This window comes from Bubalus bubalis, chromosome 14 (genome assembly GCF_019923935.1).
Source record: "Bubalus bubalis isolate 160015118507 breed Murrah chromosome 14, NDDB_SH_1, whole genome shotgun sequence".
Classification (NCBI taxonomy): domain Eukaryota; kingdom Metazoa; phylum Chordata; class Mammalia; order Artiodactyla; family Bovidae; genus Bubalus; species Bubalus bubalis.
In genome coordinates this window covers 12315085-12333600 of record NC_059170.1, presented here as the reverse complement: position 1 = coordinate 12333600, position 18516 = coordinate 12315085, and the positions used below count along the sequence as shown (strand labels likewise).

At 45.7% G+C, this 18516-nt stretch overlaps 1 protein-coding gene across 12 annotated transcripts in view; it reads right to left on the bottom strand.

The window, feature by feature from the left end:
- PTPRT (protein tyrosine phosphatase receptor type T) overlaps positions 1–18516 on the bottom strand; it is a 1155381-nt gene that overhangs the window by 683830 nt on the left and 453035 nt on the right. For all 12 annotated transcript variants that reach the window (XM_044927640.2, XM_044927642.2, XM_044927641.2 and 9 more), the window contains exon 6: positions 9898–10072. In XM_044927640.2, the coding sequence (XP_044783575.2) occupies positions 9898–10072 (175 nt within the window). The remainder of the gene's footprint in view (positions 1–9897; positions 10073–18516) is intronic.

Genomic DNA, 18516 nt, shown 5'->3' with positions numbered 1-18516 from the left:
CACATATGTTCAAGTGAAGTTTCCCACTTTCCTCCCATCTGTCTTTTTTTTTTCCTCCTCTGGAAAGCTAACAGTGACATCATCTAAAAGTGAGGAAGTCAGGAGCTAAGACTGGGCAGCTGGCAAATGGGGAGGATGGAGACTGATGAAGATAAATAAACACATGGACAGTTAGTTCACAAAGGATGAACACACCCAAGAAAGTGAAAGTGTCAGTCACTCAGTCAGGTCCAACTCTTTATGACCCCATGAAGTGTAGCCTGCCAGGTTCCTCTGTCCATGGGATTCTCCAGGCTAGAATACTGGAGTGAGTAGCCATTCCCTTCTCTAGGGGATCTTCCTGGTCCAGGGATCAAACCTGCATCACCTGCATTGGCAGGCAGATTATTTATCACTGAGCCACCAGAGAAGCCCGAACATATCCATGACCCTTCCCCAAATCCAGAGAAGCTGCACTATTATTCCATTTTATAACTCAGGAGTCATGGGATGAGGCTCTGAATTCACATAGCAAGCACATGCCAGAACCCAGATCTGAACCCAAGACCTACATGATTTACAATCTATGAGTGCATGCCAAGAGCAGCTGTGGTTAAAAAACATGAGGCAGTCCATTAACTGAAGTTATGACTAAGAAAGAAAAAATAAGAGCATTGGGATATTTTTTTAGAAGGAAGACTGCAGAGAAGATGAAGATGCTGGGGTTTCTTGAAATACTATCTTCCAGGAAAGCCAGCGTCAGACATGGGGTAGAGGGAGGAAGCAGGTAAGTGTGAAGTGATAAGGTGCTGCCCTTGTACACACAGTGTGAAGCAGGTACACACCAGTAGGCAGGACTCAGGAGGAACACAGAGGGCTCACTCATCTCAAGGCAAGCCTTCCCTTGACAGCCATTAAGGAAGGCCCAGAAGCTTCTAAAATGACCACCATCAGGGCCACATGATAGACTGGGTAAGTAGCATGATGCTGGCAGGTCAACAGAGACCTGGGCAGGACAGAGGGCAGTCATAGGAGGGACACAGGGAATTACAAAGCTTACAGCTTCCATAACTAGGAAGAAAAAGAATAAGGGCACAAAACAATTAAAGTAAAAGATGATATATATGCATGTGTGTGCTAAGGTGCTTCATGACCCCATGGACTAGAGCCCGCCAGACTCCTCTGTCCATGGAGTTTTCCAGGCAAGAATACTGGAGTGGGTTGCCATTTCCCCCTCCCAGGAATCTTCCCAATCCAGGGATCAAACCCACATCTCTTATGTCCTCGCATTGGCAGGAGGGTTCTGACCAGTAGCGCCACCTGGGGATATGTACAGCTGATTCACTGTGTTGTACAGTAGAAAATAACACGAAATTGTAAAGCAATTATATTCCAGTAATAAAATGAAATAAAATAAAGAAGCATTCATAAAGGACATAGAACTTGCTCAGAGATAGGAGGAAAACCTATAGTTCAAAGAATACTGAGAACCTTGGGACAAGAAGAACACTAAGGAATCTTCTGTGCCACTGCCCCTTGTGAAGAAAGGGTCTGAGAACTCCCTGTTGGATACAGCAAATGTCTGACCATCCTCTGCATGCCAGGTACTGTACTAGGTGCCAGGGATCCAGAGGAAGCAAGACCTACAGAGCTTCTCCCTTTAAGACCACATGTAACACACAGATGTGAACGACTACTGTGCACAATGGTAAGAGCTGAGTAGAAAACCACAGCCTAGTGTACTGGTACAGAGTCACAAGAGGGACTGTGGTCAGGGGAGTCTCTCTGGGGAGCTGATAGGTGAGTAGACAACACAGCAAACAAAACAAATGAGCTCCATGTAACCATCAGGAAGAAAAGCATTTAGCTCCAAGAGAGGGAAACAAGTGCAGAGCCCCTGAGGTCAGACTTGCTTTCCTGGAGTTCAAGGAAGAGGAAATGGACAGGTGTGGCCAGAGAATAGGATGAAAGGAAAAATATGGGGCTGGGAGGCTAGGAATCAGAGACAGAGAGGGGGTCAGAACTAGACTGTGTTAAGAAGCTTGGATTTTATTCTGAGGGTAAGAGAGGAGCTAGTGCAGGGTTTTAGGTAACGATATGCCAAGATTTAACTTGTTTTCAAACTGTCACTGAGGCTGCACAGAGAGCAGACCTCAGCGGTGCAGAAGTGGAACACGGAGGAGGCTGGCAGACTCATCCAATTGCAAAGAAAGGGCTTGGTCTCAAGAGGTGACAACAAACTGTGACCCAGGAGCCAAACCCTGCTCTGTGCCTGGTTTTTTTTTTGTTTTTTTTAATAAAGTTTTATTGTCACACAGCCTCACCCATTCATGCCATCTTTTCTAGGGCTGCTTTTGCTACAACAGCAGAGTCGAGTAGTTAAAACAGAGCCTGGGTGGCCCATAAAGATGAAAACGTTGACAACCATGCCCTGTGTAGGAAAGGTTTGCCACCTCTTGGTCTAGGGTGTGGACAGGTGAGATGGTAGGGGTGGTGGGCCTCCAGGCAGGCTTAAGCAGTGGAGTTTACAGGGCAGAGGCCAGATTCCAGCCCCGGCTCTCTGACCACCGCACCATACAGCTCCCAGCTCCCCTCTGCCTCTGAAGACTGGCAGAGAACAGATATGGATGCTCGGAGTCTGATTAGGAAGGCAACTTTGCTCCAGTGCTGCCCAAGCTGAATGCTCAGAGTGGTTACTGTCTTTGTTTCTTCTCTGGGTGTGTAGTGGTCCTCCTGGGCTGCTCTCACGGATGGGACAGGAGGCAGCAGCCTTGGTCACCTCGGAAGGCTAAAGATGCTTTCCCGAATTGCATTAGCTGTTGTATCTTTTGTATATATTTCCTCAGCTCACACCTGATTACAGGGTCTATCATGTTGGATTTTCTAAGAAATGTGGTATAGAAGAAAGAACAGGATCTATGTGGCACAGGCAGGCATGGGCTGGAATCCCAACTCTGCCACATATAAGCTGTGTGGCCTTGGGATGATTGCCTAACCTCTCTGATCCTCCATGCCCTCATGTGTAAAAGGGGGATACTACAGCACATGTATCGTATGGCCACTTACAGGCTTGGTAAGATAGTACAGTAGGCACCTGACCCAACTAGAAAGCCATGTGTTATAAGTCTTTATGATTCTTCCTACTCGACCATGACTTGTCACACTACTTGACACATGGTTGGGGTTCCATAAGCTCTTAACAATAAGGACAAGTCAACTACTCCAGTCAAGTAATCTTTAAGCCACAGGCTGTAAACTCAAAGGCCTACAGGAGCAAGCCTAGTGAGGTGAGCAAAGTGGGCCAAATCAGGGCAGGGGTGAACTGTGGAGGTCCCAGAACAGGGCAGCCATACCAGCCCACTGCTGCCATGCTAAAATGCAGGCTCAGTGTGGCCAAACCGACGCAACTTCAAGAAGAATTTAAGGATTGGAACAAAATGTTAAAAGAAAAAAAAAGACAGTGCAACCTAAGTAAAGCATCTCTGCAACCAACTTGGACCAGTGGGCTGTGTTTGATGACCCCAATCCCATTCCCTAATGTTGTTCCAGAGAAAAGAGACCTTAAGGTGATTAAGTTTAAATTACCATAGTACAAGAAGCAGAACAAGGAAAAGTAGCCAGTGTATTGATATTTGATCAATATCTCCTTGAATACAGTAAAATATGATTATCGATAATTACAGATATAACTATTGTTGTTCAGTCGACAAGTCGTGTCCAACTCTTTGCGACCCCACGGACTGCAGCACACCAGGCTTCCCTGTCCTTCACTGTCTCCCAGAGTTTGCTCAAATTCCTGTCCATAGAGTCCATGATGCTATTTAACCATCTCATCCTCTGCCACCCTCTTCTCCTTTTGCCTTCAGTCTTTCCCAGCACCAGGGTCCAAAGAAGGAGGGAATGGCAAACCACTCCCATATTCTTACTGTGAGAAACCCAGGAACATGAACAGTATGAAAAAGCGGAGATATGACTGGGTGGGTGTCTATTTTGTACTAAGAGCTATACATATATTTTCTCCCTCTAATAAGGATCCAACTAGCTATATCTGTCCCCATTGAACAGATGAGGAACCTGAGAATCAAAGTAAATATGTAATTTCCCTGAAGACACAGAGAGCTGGGGCCAGGTCTGAGATTGAAACTTGGGATGCTGACATCCACACACAAAATCTATACTCTTGACCCTGCCCAGCTGCCTTGATAGAAAGTCACAAGGGACTTAAATCCGAACATCTGACTCTCAGCACCAGTACTGGATTTCTTTGAGGAACTAATCTGTATATTGATAAGAAGTTCTGAAACCATGGTAGGTTGTTAAATGGAGTTAGAAAACAAATTTTAAAAAACCACCACCGACAAAATTTTTATGAGTTAGAAAATTGTCATCAAGACCACATCTGCATATTTGAGGAAACCTAAGCCCTTGGGATAAGCTAAAATACCTTGAAATCAAAGACTTTAGGAAACCCAGAAACAGACAGCAAATTAGTGCATTTATGAGCAGTGGTCTGGAACAGGTAGGTTGAGGGGCCAGATTGTCAATTGAGTGAAACCTCAATTACAGAGTAATCCAATGTATACCCAGGTACATTATCACAACTCAATAAACAGCTCTTTGGAATGAAGTAATTCCAATTTGCTTGCATTTTAATCTGTGTGTTGCCCTGAAAATTTTGTATTGCCTACACTCAAATGAGGTGGTGTTTTCTGAAGCACCGATGCTCACAGTCCCAGGACAGTAAACGAGCCACAAGCCAGCCATAAACACACCTGCCTAGGGAGAGACAGAGACAGAAATGGAGACAGAGGTCCCCGCCCTCCACAGCTTGGCCCAGCACAAGCACCTGCCACAGACAGCATCAGAGGGCCCTCCGGCTCCTGGCACCCTCGGGAGCTGAGGGGTCCTATGACCTCCCAACCCCTGCATGGCCTGAGTTCCAAATGAGTGATGCCAGGCGGAGTGGGCCCATGAGGTCAGGAGGCCGAGCACAAGCAGGACCAGAAACTTTTCTTTTGTTCCAGATCCCTGGCTCACTGGTGGTGGATAGAGGAGGAATCTGGGGAGACTGATGTAGTGGGACTCCAGGACCCAAATGTTCCCAAGCCTACATGTTGGGCCCCATTTAAAAAAAATGTACAAAATTCTGGCTGTGCTGTGCAGCAGGTGGGATCTTATTTCCCCAATCAGGGGCTGCATCTGTGCCCCTGCAGGGGAAGCACAGAGCCCCAACCACTGGACCACCAGGGAAATCCTATGACCCCCACTTTAATATTCCCTCCTGTATGTTCTGCACATGAGGGAAGCACCCATCCCCACTCTGCATAGGAAGCCTCAAAGGATCTCTCCAGGGCCACAGATATGGGAACAAGATTGCAACCTGGGACAAGTGTCCTGCCCCATCTATCTCAGTTCAGTTCAGTTCAGTTCAGTCACTCACTGGTGTCCTATTCTTCATGACTCCATGGACTGTAGCACGTCAGGCTTCCCTGTCCATCACCAACTCCTGGAGCTTGCTCAAACTCATGTCCATCGAGTCGGTGATGCCATCCAAACATCTCATCCTCTGTCATCCCCTTCTCTTCCTGCTTTCAATCTTTCCCAGCATCAGGGTCTTTCCCAATGAGTCAGTTCTTCCCATCAGGTGGCCAAAGTATTGGAGCTTCAGCATCAGTCCTTCCAGTGAATATTCAGGGCTGATTTCCTTTAGGATGGACTGGTTGGATCTCCGTTCAGTCCCTTGGACTCTCAAGAGTCTTCTCCAGCATCACAGTTCAAAAGCATCAATTCTTTGGTGCTCAGCCTTCTTGATGGTCCAACTCTCACATCCATACGTGACTACTGGGAAAACCATAGCTTTGACTATACAGATCTCTGCCAGCAAAGTGATGTCTCTGCTTTTTAATACGCTGTCTAGGTTTGTCATTGCTTTTCTTCCAAGGAGCAAGTGTCTTTAATTTCATGGCTGCAGTCACCATTCACAGTGATTTGGGGGCTCACCATCCACAGTGAGCCTAAGAAAATAAAATCAGGGATTGAACCCAGGTCCCCTGCATTGGAAGTACAGTCTTAGCCACTGGACCATAAGGGAAGTCCTGTGTGTGTGTCTGTGTGTGTGTATGCGTGTGTGTGTAGGGAAGGGTTAAATCCATTTCTGGAATCTGGCAGTTGGTATCCCACTCCAGACAGGAAGGGAACAGCGGAAGTGTGATGCATGAGTTAAAAACGCAACTTAGCAACAGGTCAAGGGACCCCTGCTATGAGCCCAGCCTGCTGTCTGGATGTTTTTGACACTGTTCAGGACATGATGCTACCAGATGCTGACAAGGCCACAAGCCTCGGGCCCTCCAGGTGAGGCCTAAATAGCATGATCCAGCCCCTGGGCCAACCCCCGCTCTGCCCCTAAGGACCTGTCTCTGTATCTCAACCTGGCTGTGGATGTTCGTTCCTACAGCTGTAAAATGAATTAAAATAAAACCAAGGTGCAGAGCCACAGTCAGGACTAAATAAGATCATGAATGTAAAGGGACTTCTACATTCAAGGGGTCTAGTTTCTAGCTGACCCCCAAGTGAATGTAAAAAGAGAAGAAGTGCAACAGGGAAGAAAAACGGGCACTAAGAAAATGCGATATTCCATTAAGGATTTCAATAAGGTGCAACAAAACAGGATCCATTACCAGGAGCACAAACTTAACTTCACCCACCGTGAAGGAGACTTCTGAAGGAGGTCACCCAGTGCACCCCTTAAAATGGACCGGTGAGGGCTACAGGGAAGGGGGCAGAGCAGATCCACAGCTCCTGGATTGTATCAGGGTACTACCCCCTCCAGGCTAAACTCAAGCCCAAGGAACACAGCCAGCAAAGGACAAACCACAGCCCCAGGACACCCTGGCCACCCCTCCAAACAAAAGCCATGATGCTTCACCATGGAAACCACATCCTTTGTCCAAGAGGCCTCTGCATTTGGCCCCACACCTCCTTCTTCACACCTGGGGACCTAAGGAAAGACGAAATGGAGTGTCTGACTCCATTTGTCTGCATGTGAACAGTTCAGAGCCCGACACTAGCCCCAGTAGTCATTCATCCAATCCACTCATCACCAACACTGTGCCAAGCACGGCAAGGTGCTAGTGAGACCAGGACAACAGGAGAAAACACAGTCCATTCTCAGGATGGGGAGGGAGGCTTTCATTGCTGTGTGGGATATCACCGTACAACAGGTATAGAGAGTGTCCAGAAAGCACAGCTCAGAAGTAACATATTCACTGACTATAGGAAAGACCTGAAAAGGCCACTTTATCACATAGATCAACCTTCAGTTCAGTTCAGTTCAGTCGCTCTGTCATGTCCGACTCTTTGTGACCCCATGAATCGCAGCACGCCAGGCCTCCCTGTCCATCACCAACTCCCGGAGTTCACTCAGACTCACGTCCATCGAGTCAGTGATGCCATCCAGCCATCTCATCCTCTGTTGTCCCTTTCTCCTCCTACCCCCAACCCCTCCCAGCATCAGAGTCTTTTCCAATGAGTCAACTCTTCACATGAGGTGGCCAAAGTTCTGGAGTTTCAGCTTTAGCATCATTCCTTCCAAAGAAATCCCAGGGCTGATCTCCTTCAGAATGGACTGGTTGGATCTCCTTGCAGGCCAAGGGACTCTCAAGAGTCTTCTCCAACACCACAGTTCAAAGGCATCAATTCTTCGGTGCTAAGCTTTCTTCACAGTCCAACTCTCACATCCATACATGACCACAGGAAAAACCATAGCCTTGACTAGACGGACCTTTGTTGGCAAAGTAATGTCTCTGCTTTTGAATATGCTATCTAGGTTGGTCATAACTTTTCTTCCAAGGAGTAAGCGTGTTTTAATTTCATGGCTGCAGTCACCATCTGCAGTGATTTTGGAGCCCCAAAAAATAAAGTCTGACACTGTTTCCACTGTTTCCCCATCTATTTCCCATGAAGTGATGGGACCAGATGCCATGATCTTCGTTTTCTGAATGTTGAGCTTTAAGCCAACTTTTTCACTCTCCTCTTTCACTTTCATCAAGAAGCTTTTGAGTTCCTCTTCACTTTTCTGCCATACAGCACCAAAAAGTCAAGAAACGGGCCTAACAGGATCAAAATGATAGTTTCTTTGATATATATTGGCACTCAATGTAAACTAGTTTAAAGATGATTTTTTTTTCCTGTTAGTTGTTCTGTTCATAACTACTCAATTTGTTGATCTTCATCTTAAGTGTTCACAGAATTCCAACAATGAGATGAATTCCTGCTGAGGCCAATAACTCATTCACTGATCCACCACTCAACAAACATTTTAACGTTGAGTCGAATGAAACAACTGATCGTGCAGGGCAAAACCATGGAATGTTGGTGATCTCAGATGGCTTAGCACGCTCAGCACGCATGCCAGGCACTCTGTGAAGCTTAGGGAGCTGACCGTGAACCATGAGACACAAGGAAGATGGCCCAAACTCTGCTGAGCTTATATCCTAAAGGGGGCACAAAACTGCCAAGAAAATGAAGAAAAATATAGAATTTGGAAATGTGAAGAGTGGAAAAGAAACAAAGCGATGTGATAGAATGTGACCGTGAGAATGGCAGGGAGCTAGGAGAGGGTAATTCTCTCAGAGAAGATGGCATGTTGACAGTCAAGCTGAGATCTGATGAATGACAAAGGGGCAGCCATGTGAATATCCATCTGGAGTCAGGACAGCGCAGGAGAGAGAATCTCAGATGGCAGACTCACCCAGGAAAGGTAATCATTACATAGGCAGGCAAAGAGAGGTCAAGGTTCCACACCAACCCACCCTTTGACCAAGGGAACCAACTCAGGAGCCTTCTCGGGGGTTGAACAATGCTTCTATCTTCAAACACACTGGGTATCATTCTGCAGCTAGCATTAAGATGAACAGCTCCACTATTTCATTCACTAAATTATGTTATATTAAAATTTTACCTGGAGAACATAACACTGGAAAATGAGAGCATCCATACACTGCTGGTTTCCAGTATAAGCTGTCAACCTTTTTTTTTTTCAAAAGCAATATTGCAACACAAAGAAAAATCCATAAAGATGCTCATACTCTCTGGCCTAACAACTCTACCTCTAGGGAATTTATCCAAGGAAATAATCTGGTCTAGTAGAATAAAAATATTCTCTTCGGAAGAACTCAATTGAGGTGTTAATTGTTGCACGCACAAAGGAAAGATAAAAACAAAAACACCTGGAATTATCTAAATGATGACAGAGATTTTTAAAATAGGATGATTATGATGAACCTGATGAAACAGCACACAACCATTAACCACTGTAACAAAGATTACGGAGTCTTTTTAAAATGAATGGAATATCCGGCTCCTTGAAAGAGCAGAAAAGGGAGAATGTACATATTTTCATGGAAAAATACATCAAAGATTCCTCAAGGTGAACAAGAAAACTGGGAAAAAATTGATTCAAAGTCAGTAGGGTGGGGGTAATTTATTTCAAAAGTCCTTCTAAAATATTGTCACTATGTCGAGTTTTCAATAAAATATCCCTTAGAAACAATTGTTTTCTCGATCACTGTAACAGAATGCCACCCAAGCACAAGGACATTGGCTCACTCTAAATTTAAATGCAAAAAAAAAAAAAAAAAAAAGCCAAATTTGGAGATGCCTTCCATGTCATCCATCCCATAAGCTTTCATGTACAGATCTAAGACTCAACTTTGAATGACAGTGAAATATTGCATGATTTTACAGTAACTTTATTATTTTTTTTGAAGTGGGTTGATGGGGAGAATTTAAAGCTGTTTCATTCTATGGAATGAGTGAAGGAACCACAGATAAGAAAACAGTAGTCTTAGCTCTTCCCACCATGCAAGCTTGGGGCCAAAGGATCCCTATGAGACCAACCACGTGAGTGACGGCACTCACCTTTCACGATCAGCTCGGCGTAGTTGGACACACCAGAGCCACCATCAGAGCGGATCACACAGCGATACTTGCTCACACTCCGCTGGGTCGTGTCTGCCACACTGACTGTTGCCGAGAAACGCCTGTGGTTGACCACACGGGTGACCATGAGGGCCGTGTCCCTTCCATTCCATTGCTGCAGGACAGAGGAAAGGAGGGAGAAATCATAGTATCACAGGCTCCCAGCGTGGAAGCTCCACCCACCCCCACACTCCCGGGGCCCATGACTTTCCATAATGAGTCTCCATTGCTGGTATCAGTAGGTGACATGATTCAAGAATAAACTTTGCTAGGGAGCTGATGTGAGAGGGCAGCTGCCTGCCCATAGGAAGAGAGGGCACAGCCCCTTATAAACACCTTGGCTCCTTGCTCATCTGCATATAAGGTTGGCACTTAGCCCTTTAAACTTCCTTCCATTTTTGTTCATCTCTTAAGCAAAACCCACAGGGTATCCCCAAGAGCAGACTCAGGTAAGTCAGTGAAAACATAGCCCACAAAGTGGCAATAAACAGCTGGCGTGCTGGTACCCCAGCCACAGGTCCTGCATGCCCCCTACATGGACCAATCTGTCCCCCAGCACAGTGTGGATGGGGGCTTTTCAACACCTCTCCTCCTTGGCATATGCTGCTTCCACTGCCTGAAGCCTCCTGTCTGCCTGGAGATACTCTTGCTGCCTTTAAGCCCAGGTGCGGCTCATTGGCATCTCCAGTAAGTGCCCTTGACTGTCACATCACCTTCTCGAAAGCTCCTCACTCTCCTATGTATGGTGCAAACTTGCCATGCAATTTTTCCAACAAATGTTTCCCTCAATAGACTGTGAGCTGCCCAAGGGCAGGACTTTGGTCTTTTCATCTCCAGCACCATGCCCTGATGCCTCTTGACTTGATAAACATTTCTAGAATCAACATTTTTAATCCAACATTTTTGTCTTTACCATCCTGAATCTTAGATGTGATATTCTGGGTATGAAAAAGTCCCTGTTTCACAGTAGCAAGTTACAATAACTGATAGGAAAAGAAGTGCAAGTGAATACCATTTGTGCAAACTCAGGCAGGCAACTTCATTTCTCTGGCCTTCAGCTCCTCCTTTAAACCATGGATCTGATACTGGGGCTTGCTTTATGGAGTTATCGTGACAAATAAATGAGAAGGCATGGGAAACATTCAACCAGAAGCATATTCTGGTGTCAGTGGAACTCTCTAATTCAAGGGTCCCCAACCTCTGGGATCTAATGCCCGATGATCTGAAGTGAAACTGATCTAATAATAATAGAAATAGAGTGCACAATAGATGGAATGTGCTTAAATCATCCTGAAACCACACCCCCAGCCCCAAGGTCTATGGAAAAAATTGCTTTTCACAAAACTAGTCGTTGGTGCCTAAAAGCTGGGGGATCGCTGCTCTAAATTAACCATGAAATTAGAGGTGAAGTGGGGTAAAGTGGATAACAGCCCTTCAAAGATGTCTATGTTCTAATCCTTAGAGCCTGCAGATACATCACTTTACATAGTAAAAGGGACTCTGAAGATGTGATTACGGATGTTGAGATGGAGAGAGATTCCGAATCAAACAAAAGGACTTATATGCAGAAGAGGAAGGCTGGATGGTCAAAGTCAGAGAAAGAGACGTGGCGACAGAGGCAGAGGTCAGAGTGATGTGACCACCTTAAGATGAAGGAAGGAACCATGAGCCAAGGAATGCAGGGCGGGGTGGCCCCCAGAAGCTGGGAATGGTAAGGGGAGAGATTCTCCCCTGGAACCTCCAGAAGGAGCACAGCCCACTGACACCTTGATTTTAGCCCGTAAGACCCATTTCTGGGTTGTTTCAATCCACTCAGTTTGCAGAACTTGTTACATCAGTAATAAGGAATTAACACAAACAACAAAGGACTAATTAAGTGCAAAAATATTAATTTTTTCAAGTTTAAATCTTATGTTGATGTCTCCTCCAGGATTATTTCACTTTTCTTCTTAATGATGTCAGATTCCAGCGAGGATTAAGTGCATCCCCTTGAACCATTTACATTTTTTCTGTTTAGCTCCTGAAACCACCAGGCTTCCTCCCGTGAAATAATAAGAAATTGTGGGTTGTCTTATAAAATCTCTGGAAAAACAGGCCTTTTGATAATCACATTTGTCATATTGGGAGCAGGCAACAGCCAGACAGGGACGAGCTGAGGGCCCAGAGCCATGAAAGGCAACAGCGCTGTGATGGACCGGGGCAAGGAGCCGTGGAGGTGAGGTTCAGAGAGATGAGCCCACATGCAAGGGCAAGCAGAGGCTCAAGGTCAAGGCGACTGAGCAGTCACCCAGGAGGAGCCCCGAGGCAGAGATCGCAAGGGCTTCCAGAAGACCAGGGATGGTGAGAGGCTCAGAGGCCAGAATGCTGGGGCAACACGGAGAAGGGATTTAAAGCAGAGAGGATGAGTAAGAAGCACAAGTACCAGCCACTGTCAGCCCCAGACAGAGGCAGAGAAGAAAAGGGGAGAAAACAAAGGGAAATTTTATGGTGCAGGAAAGGACTCAGAAACCTCAGCCCCCAGGCAATGGATAGGTTTGAGTGGACGCAGGTGGGATGCCAAAAGCCTTAAGTGAACCACAGCCCGGAGACAAGGGGAGAGAGTAAAGCTTTCCAGCCATGACATTAAATGCCATGTAAGTGCACAGGGATTCAGATGCTGGGATGCTCAGAAAGAGCAGGACAGTGAGGGGAAGTCAAAGTCCTGGGAAAAGCCAGAGAGGTGCAGGACACAGATGGTGCACGCTTAAGCCTGTGGAAAATTCTACCAAACCCTTAGGCCCATGTTACACTTCGTCTTGTTGGAACTCTTCTTTTGCCGCCTGTAATATTTTTCATCCATAAGTACACCCTTCCTCCGAAAGTTCCAGGCACACCTCTTCTTGTGGCAAGTGTTTGAGAGCTATATCTGTTATAAAATGAATCATCTTCTAGTCGATGACTCAACTGAATCAATTTCCCAGTGGGCACTCAAAACAGTGTCTTAGGTTGGGTTCCCCAGACAGAAGCATGGTCTGGGGGCACTGGCTCGTAAAGCATACTTTGCTCCATTCTACCCAGCACCTTCCTATCTCTGCCTCTTCCGCCAGTACTCTATATGAGCATGCATGCTAAGCTGCTTCAGTCGTGTCCGACTCTCTGTGACCCGATGGACTGTAGCCTGCCAGGCTCCTCTGTCTGTGGGATTCTTCAGGTAAGAATACTGGAGTGGGTTGCCATGCCCTCCTCCCATAGGGTCTCTGGAAAGCCCATGAGCCACTGCCTTGAGATTTGCTGGTTGTCTGCTCCTGAATCTATGTTCAAAAATTTTTTTAAAAGGAGAGAGACTAGGAATTGATTTCCATAGAACACTGACAACATGGGAAGCTCAAGCACCCCTGCAATAACACACTGCTTCCTCTGAAAAGTCAATATATTCCCTGTGAATAAAGTTCCATAACAGAGTTTGATAAATATTTTGTTCAAAGCATGGGATTCGTCTGAATGTTTATTAAGTAGAAGTCACATTAATGTACATAGCTGAATGCTCAGTCTGTGTCAGGCATTGTGTTAAGTGGCCTATGCTTAATCCACCTAAAGTTCCTAGGAAAAGTCCTTTTCAAATGGTGGGGCGCAGACTAGCAGCATCAATGTGACCTGGGAACCTGGGAGAAATGTTCATTTTAATGAGAATTCGAGGGCTGCTATACATTTGCAGAGGCTGTTTATTGGGGTTGGTAATCTGAGTTGTCTTTTCCCTTTCCCTCATTCTATTATTAATCACACTGGAAATGTACTCATTATTTAACAAAACAGAAAATAAGAGAGTGTGGAGTGTGGAAGGTATAATTTCTGCCCAGAAGAATTTATAGGCCAGTGCTAAGATTCCAACAAAACAGCAAAAAGGGCAAAACATAAAGTATTAAAATAGCATCCTTCAAGGAAGAAAACATGGTCAGCAGAGAATGAGCAATGCTCTTAGAATAATCTAGAGTGGTGGTTCTCCAAGGATGGTCCCCAGACTCACTGCATTAGCAGCCCCTGGAACTTGCTAGAAATGCAAATTTTCTGTCCCCACACTGGACCTAATAAACCAGGAACACTATGGGGGTGGGGGAAGGACACTTTTGCTTTCAAAAACCCTCTAGGTGATTCTGATGCATGATAAAGCATGAAATAAGTCCTAAGAATATTTCTATTTCTCAAATGAGGAAACTGAGGCAGAGAGAGGTCAAATGACATGATTTAGAATTGTTGTCATTGTTCAGTCACTACGTTGTGTCTGAATCTTTGCAACCCCATGGACTGCAGCATGCCAGGCCTCCCTGTCCATCACCAACTCCCGGAGTCTACTCAAACTCATGTCCATTGACTCGGTGGTGCCATCCAACCATCTCATCCTCTGTCGTCCCCTTCTCCTCCTGCCTTCAATCTTTCCCAGCATCAGGGTCTTTTCAAATGAGTCAGTTCTTTGCATCAGGTGGCCAAAGTATTGGAGTTTCAACATTAGTCCTTCCAATGAATATTCAGGACTGATTTCCTTTAGGATGGACTGGTTGGATCTCCTTGCTGTCCAATAAGTTGGAGTCTTCTCCAACACCACAGTTCAAAAGCATCAATTCTTCTGCGCTCAGCTTTTTTTTTTTAATAGTCCAACTCTCACATCCATACATGACTACTGGAAAGATGGACCTTTGTTGGCAAAGTAATGTCTCTGCTTTTTAATATGCTGTCTAGGTTGATCATAGTTTTTCTCCCAAGGAGCAAGCACCTTTTAATTTCATGGCTGCAGTCATTGTCTGCAGTGATTTTGGAGTCCAAGAAAATAAAATCTGTCACTGTTTCCATTGCTTCCCCATCTATTTGCCATGACGTGATAGGACCAGATGCCATGATCATAGTTTTTTGAATGATTTAGAACAGTACTTCTCATATTAATGTGCATACAGAGCACCTAGGGAATCTCATTAAAAACACAGACTCTGATTCCTCGAGTCTGTGCTGAATTACTTGACATAATTCTTTTTTTTTTTTTTTAATTTATTTATTTGGCTGAGCTGGGTCTTGGTTGCAGCACAAAGGATCTTTAGTCTGGGTGGGCAGGATCTAGTTTCCTCACCGGGAATCGAACCCTGGCCCATTGCAATGGGAGTGTGGCGTCTTAACCACTGGACCACCATGAAAATCCCTTGATATGCTTCATTTCCAGCAAGTTTCCAAGTCTTGTCGATGATGCTGGTCCATGAACCATAGGACGAGGAACAAAACCTTACGAGACTCTGCGGAATGATGCTGGAGTTAGGATGTGGACCCAAGTGATCTGATTCTAGACAATGAGGCTTTAATCACATCGGCCAGCTGCTGGCCAGTACACGACAGTGCACAGTTACCCTGCGACACTGTGAGGAGGGTAGTATTCAGTGCTGCAGAAACTCATTTGCTTGTTTAAAGAACATCACATGCCATCCTGCAGGAAAGTACTGCCCCACAGAATACAGTTTGGGAACCGATGTGATAGATACCTAGCTTTCTAGAAACCTTGGGGGTCTCAAAGTCAGAAATATCTGTGTGGGGAGGGGCAAAACATCTTCCTGAATTCCTGGCTAGCAGACTTTCTGGATATATTATTAAGGGACACCATAGCCAATGTGCTACCAGTCTTGGGTGGTTTTCTTACCCCAACTCTATCAGTCTAAAGCAGTGGCTCTCAAATGTTAGCAAAGCTAAGAATCACCTCCAAGGTGACTCAGTAGGTCAGGAGTGAGGCTAGATATTCTGCACTTAATTTTCAAAAAAATGTATTTTTTGGCTGCGCTGCGTCATCTTTGCTGCACATAGGCTTTCTCTAGTTGTGGTAAGCAGGCTTCTCATTGCTGTGGCTTCTCTTAAAGAGGAGCAGGGCCTCTAGGCATGTGGACTCATTAGTTGTGGGCTTAGTTGCTCCGTGGCAAGTGGAATCTTCCCGGATCAGGGATCAAACCTGTGTCCCCTGTACTGGCAGATGGATCCTTAACCATTGGACCACCAGGGAAGTCCGAGATAATCTGCATTTATAACAAGTTCCAAAGTGACACTGAGTCTGCTGGCCTTGTCCTACATCTCCAAGACTTGAAGGCTAATGTCATCTTAAGTCCTTCATTGTTAAGCAAGGGTCCAAATAATACCACGAAACATGTAAACATTCATTAAATCCAGGCCACTTCCTGAGGTTGAGCGACTGGTCACCACACCAAAGATGTCAAGCCAGGGGCCACAGGTGTGGCACCCCAGTCCAGACGCTGCTCTATTGGCAAAGCAGGAGTCGTGACCACAGACAGACCAAATCCACCTGGAGAAGAGTTACCTGTTTCCTTTGCCCAAAGGCTCTGTCTGCTCACTATATTCCTTGGGGCTGCACCTGCCCAGAGAGGGAACCTTTTTCCAATCTATCCACCCAGGAGGGCATGTGTGTTCTAAGCTGAACAAAGGCATTTTTGTAGCCTCACTGGTAGTCCTGCTTAATCCCATTTTTATACCCATGTCTCTCCCATTGTAGCAATAATTCCTTTAGAAATCATTTTCCCTTTCGCCTCTTCCATCTGTTTCTCTCTTTTAAAACAATTCAAATTCCACCTTCCCTTAATTTGTTTTGTGTTACATGGAATAAGTCGGCTTGTTCTGAGAGCACAGACTCTGCAAGAGCAGGGGTTGCAAAGGCCTAAATCGAAGCATTTCTGACCCTGTGGCATTTGTGCCTCCTTTCACACCCAGGCGAAAACCCCTCTATCTTCAGGAACTATCTAGAAAGGAAGACAAGAAAAGCACCTGATGCCAGGGAGACTCTGCTGTTTTCATATCACCTGATTAGCTATCAAGGTAGCTATAATGGCCTTGCCATTCTGCAATTCCCCATCGTCTCTGCTCCTGTGTCAGGACATTATTCTCTTCACAAAGAGATAAGACACAGCCTGCAAAAACGGCTGTCATTATTACAGGGAGTGCATGCAGGCTTGCAATTGATTTATAATCGGCAGAAGTGGAAACATTACTGTCTTTAATAAGAGGAAACTGTGCAACTGACATTACGCCTGTTTTACAGGAGGTATTCTAACACTCAGATCCTGGAAGCCTCCTGTGTGCTGATTTGAGCTCCTAGTGCCGTGAGTGCGTGCAAACACCCATGTAAAATTAGGCCACCATTTCCAGTTGAAAATTACTCCAATTGCTCCAGAAATCTCCTGGCTAGAAAATATTTAGGTGAAATTCCCACAATTCATTCGTGATGAAAATTCTTTTCTAGTCACACTGCTTGCTTCAATAGCATGACATTTAGCAACTTGCTAAAATCTGGCCCATTGATTCTCTTAAGACCATATTTGTACCTCTTTGGAAATCTCTACAGAATAGCTTTTGATTATTCTTTATTAAAAGTTAAAAGAAATTGAAGTGGACATAAATCATTTTTGATTAGCTATGTTCAAGACCTCCCAAGGGACCACTGCACGCATGGCTGACTGCCCAGTTCAGGTTGATTTCTGGGTTCGGAGTTCCTGCAGCGGCAGGAAGGTCCTGGCAGAAGCCCCACAGGGATCCGTCAGCCCTGAACAAAGAGGATGAGCCGGTGGTGAAGGGTCTGTGCACGGGCCATCCCCCTGGGTGGCCTGCACCTTTCTGAACTCTGCTCACAGACCACTTCCTCCGAGGGTGCTTCTCTGAGACTCATAGTACTCCCACCCCTCCCTACTCCCTACCTCCTCAGCAGACTCTTTCACCCCCTGGGAACCTCGTCACATGTGTGATGAAACATTTAAGTCCGTGACTAGTTGCTTAACGTCTGTCTCCACTGTTGAAAGGAAAGTTCCGTGAGGGCAAGAAGCAGGCCCACCACTCTTCCTCCCAGTGCCCGTGTGCCAGGGCAGGGGTGAGCTGGCTCAAATCCCGATGTACATAAATAGGGAGTGGGCCAAGGGAAAATGCTGAAGACAAGATATCAGGAATTAAAGAAGCAGGGACTCCCCTGGTGGTCCAGTGGCTAAGACTCCATGCTCCCAATGCAGAGGGCCCAGGTTGGATTCCTGGTACCACAGGGAACCAGATCCCACATGCTTCATTGAAGATTGAAGAGTCCACAAGTCACAACTAAGCCCCAGGGAAGTGAAAAAAAAATATATATATATATATATATATTTTTTAAAGGTGCTTTAGTAAGTAAAGGAGCAAAGAACACCCATGAGAGGGGACATTTCCAAGTCAGAGTTGCCTACAGTCGTCAGAGATGAGTTGCACAAGATGGAGGAAGGTAAGGACCATGCATCTGGTGCAGACGAACCTAAGAGAACCCAACCCCATGCAGATCCAAACCCCAGCTAGATGTCCATCTCCTGTCACCCTAAAGGAACTTAAATTAAAGTCTGGGGTCCCTGCAGGTTAAAAAGAGGAAAGAGCGAGCTTGTGGCTACGGTGCCATGACTCTGTAGACACACTAAAACCCATACAGGTGTAGACTCATTGAGCTTTATGGCTTGTAAATTAGATCTCAAAGGTAATAATAAAAGACTAGGGTTTCCTAAGTGTGGGGATCCCAAGCGATGGCACAGCCTGGCT